Source organism: Hibiscus syriacus, unplaced genomic scaffold (genome assembly GCF_006381635.1).
Source record: "Hibiscus syriacus cultivar Baekdansim isolate YM2019G1 unplaced genomic scaffold, ASM638163v2 tig00110963_pilon, whole genome shotgun sequence".
Lineage (NCBI taxonomy): Eukaryota > Viridiplantae > Streptophyta > Magnoliopsida > Malvales > Malvaceae > Hibiscus > Hibiscus syriacus.
The window spans coordinates 164930-167341 of NW_024062936.1; the positions used below are offsets into that span (position 1 = coordinate 164930).

The window sequence follows — 2412 nt, forward strand, 5'->3', positions numbered from 1 at the left end:
GGTTTCCGGGGTCGGGAATTGGTGGATTCAGGTCTAACGGAGCGACGTCGTTTAGGTATTTAAAATATAGGAGTATTACTTAGCTACAAACAACAAATTGTAACTCTAACTCACTGCTCGATTCGTACTTCAAATTAAAGAATGATATCAACAAAATATTAAAAATAAATAGAATGTTATTTGAATAAGTTATTTGACGCTCCTCTCCTATCAAAACTACAGATTAGTTCTGGTAAGCTAAAATACATAAAAGTCTAAATCCATTTTGATGTAAACTAATTTACGTTTTTAATGAAAAACATGAAGGGCCTGAGGGAAGGCTTCATGAGCAGTGGTGGCTGGCAACGGCATGGTTCCTGATTTGAAATCAAGTGAATAGAGATGACCAAAACTGGCACTAGTGTTGTTTCCTTGGATGGAAATCCTGGTAATAAGGTGGAGCAGCACATGTTCAAAGTCCTCCCCGTTGCTCCTCTCGCATATATGTGTCTTTACTTGACTCCTGTTTTTGCAAATCAAGTCCCAAACTGGGAAACCCTTCCTTGGCATTAAATAGTCTCCATCGCCAAGCTTCAAACTTGGGCAGAAATCACCCAGCCCATCTCCAAGGCAGATTATCGTTTTCTTCTGTTCCTCCATGGATATGGAAGCTTGTATCTTTTCAATCACAATACCCTATAGACGGGAATTAAACATTCAGTACTATTTTTTTTTTCATTAGCAATGAAACCAGACATGTAGAAAAAAAAATATACATATAAACTAAGAGAGAAAATTAGTGTATTCCTACCCTAAAGTTTGAGCCGACTTAATGGCTTCGATGATTCGAGGGTGTATCGGAGTTGTTTTCAGAACAGCTGCAATATCCTCAATTCTTGTTCCTTGCGAATGAACTTCTTTCATCATTCGATCCTGTAACAATTTCCCAATAAATCTCCTTTTATTGGACATAAAGAAAAGCATTTGGAAACCAAGAACATGCATGCAACGTGAAAGACAAGAAAGCAAAAGACTAACCATGAGGGAGTTCCATGGCATGGTAGGACGAAGCTGATCCAACTCATCCACAACCCAGTTATCGCTATCACAATCGATAATGGTTTTATCGAAATCGAAAATCACCACTATGCCTTGTGGTGGATGATATGTAAACCCTAAAAACTGAGATGGGTATATGCTTTCAGATTGTGTGATATCACTACAATGAATGATATGGTATTTATAGGTGGTTAGAGGGTTGTGATTTGGCGGTGTGTTCAGTCATATACCATGTCGGTCTAAGCGGATGCGAGGAAAGTTTTTCTGTGGGGTGGCTAGCGTAGGAATATGCCAAGTCAAATTCCTTTAAGACAGAAAAAGTGGTGCATTTATATGACTTCGAAAGATGTAAAAAGTTGTATATCAGAGGCAGTCCAGTCATCGATGATGGGCCTCTATATATATAAATATTGGGTACAGTTTACAAAGGTCATTAAAATAATATAAAAATATTTTCTAAAAATTAAATTTTATTATAAAATAAATATTATATTATTAATTGTCTTTAAAACATGAAACATTAAATTACTGAATGATATTTCATTTAACATTTCAATTATAATTTAAAATTCTATTTTAATTTTCTAAAATAATAAAAAATATTTTAAATTTAAATTTTATTTCTAAAAAACCTTTTACAAACAATAAAATTTCATTAAATTCGTTTATATTTCTTTTTACTCATATTCTCCTCATTTCCAACCTACAATCAAGTTTGTGTACTTTACCCTATGTGATGTCTATTATGGAATGCAGGCAATTAACATTCAAAATTAGTTAATTTAACAGTGCAAAGTGGTTCGTGAGTTGGAGATAAAGAAGCTTCATTCAGACTTAAATATGCAGCATTGGCTATGATATACTTAATAAGATCTTGAATGATGAATAACTCATTTTTCTTTGAAAAAAGGGATGATTTTTCTCAAATCTCTTACCTTTTGCTGATAGGCTGCATAGTAGACTTTTTTGGATTAAAATTGTAATTATAAAAATTTAGAGGATAAAGTACAATTTAATTATTTTAATGAAATAATACGGATACAATTGAGTGTTATTTAAATGTTAGAAGGAATTAAATAAGCTTTTGTTTGTTTTATACCAAATTGTATAGAGAAGTGAAAAACTAAAATGATTCAACCACAAGGGAAGCATTAAATCGACTAAAAACACAAAGTGCAATGAACTTCTATAAATTTTGATTTTTCTAAATTTATTTTTGTTGCGTCTTTAGTAACAAAAGGATTCTATATAAAATTTATGAAATTAATTATATTGTTTTAAATAAAAATTAATTATTTCAGGTTAGAGAAAGTGTAATAATGTAAATAATGAGAAATATAATTAGTTGTTAAAACCTAAAAATATGGGTCATAA

At 31.8% G+C, this 2412-nt stretch overlaps 1 protein-coding gene across 1 annotated transcript; it reads right to left on the reverse strand.

The window, feature by feature from the left end:
* Positions 1-288: 288 nt before the first annotated feature.
* On the reverse strand, positions 289-639 carry LOC120148546 (inorganic pyrophosphatase 1-like). Its single transcript, XM_039161638.1, has one exon. It carries the CDS (start codon positions 637-639, stop codon positions 289-291), a length of 351 nt encoding a protein of 116 aa, XP_039017569.1.
* Between the last annotated feature and the right edge of the window lie 1773 nt (positions 640-2412).

Excerpts from the sequence above, each read along its gene's own strand:
- LOC120148546 (XM_039161638.1), bottom strand. The coding sequence starts at position 639 with ATGGAGGAACAGAAGAAAACGATAATCTGCCTTGGAGATGGGCTGGGT.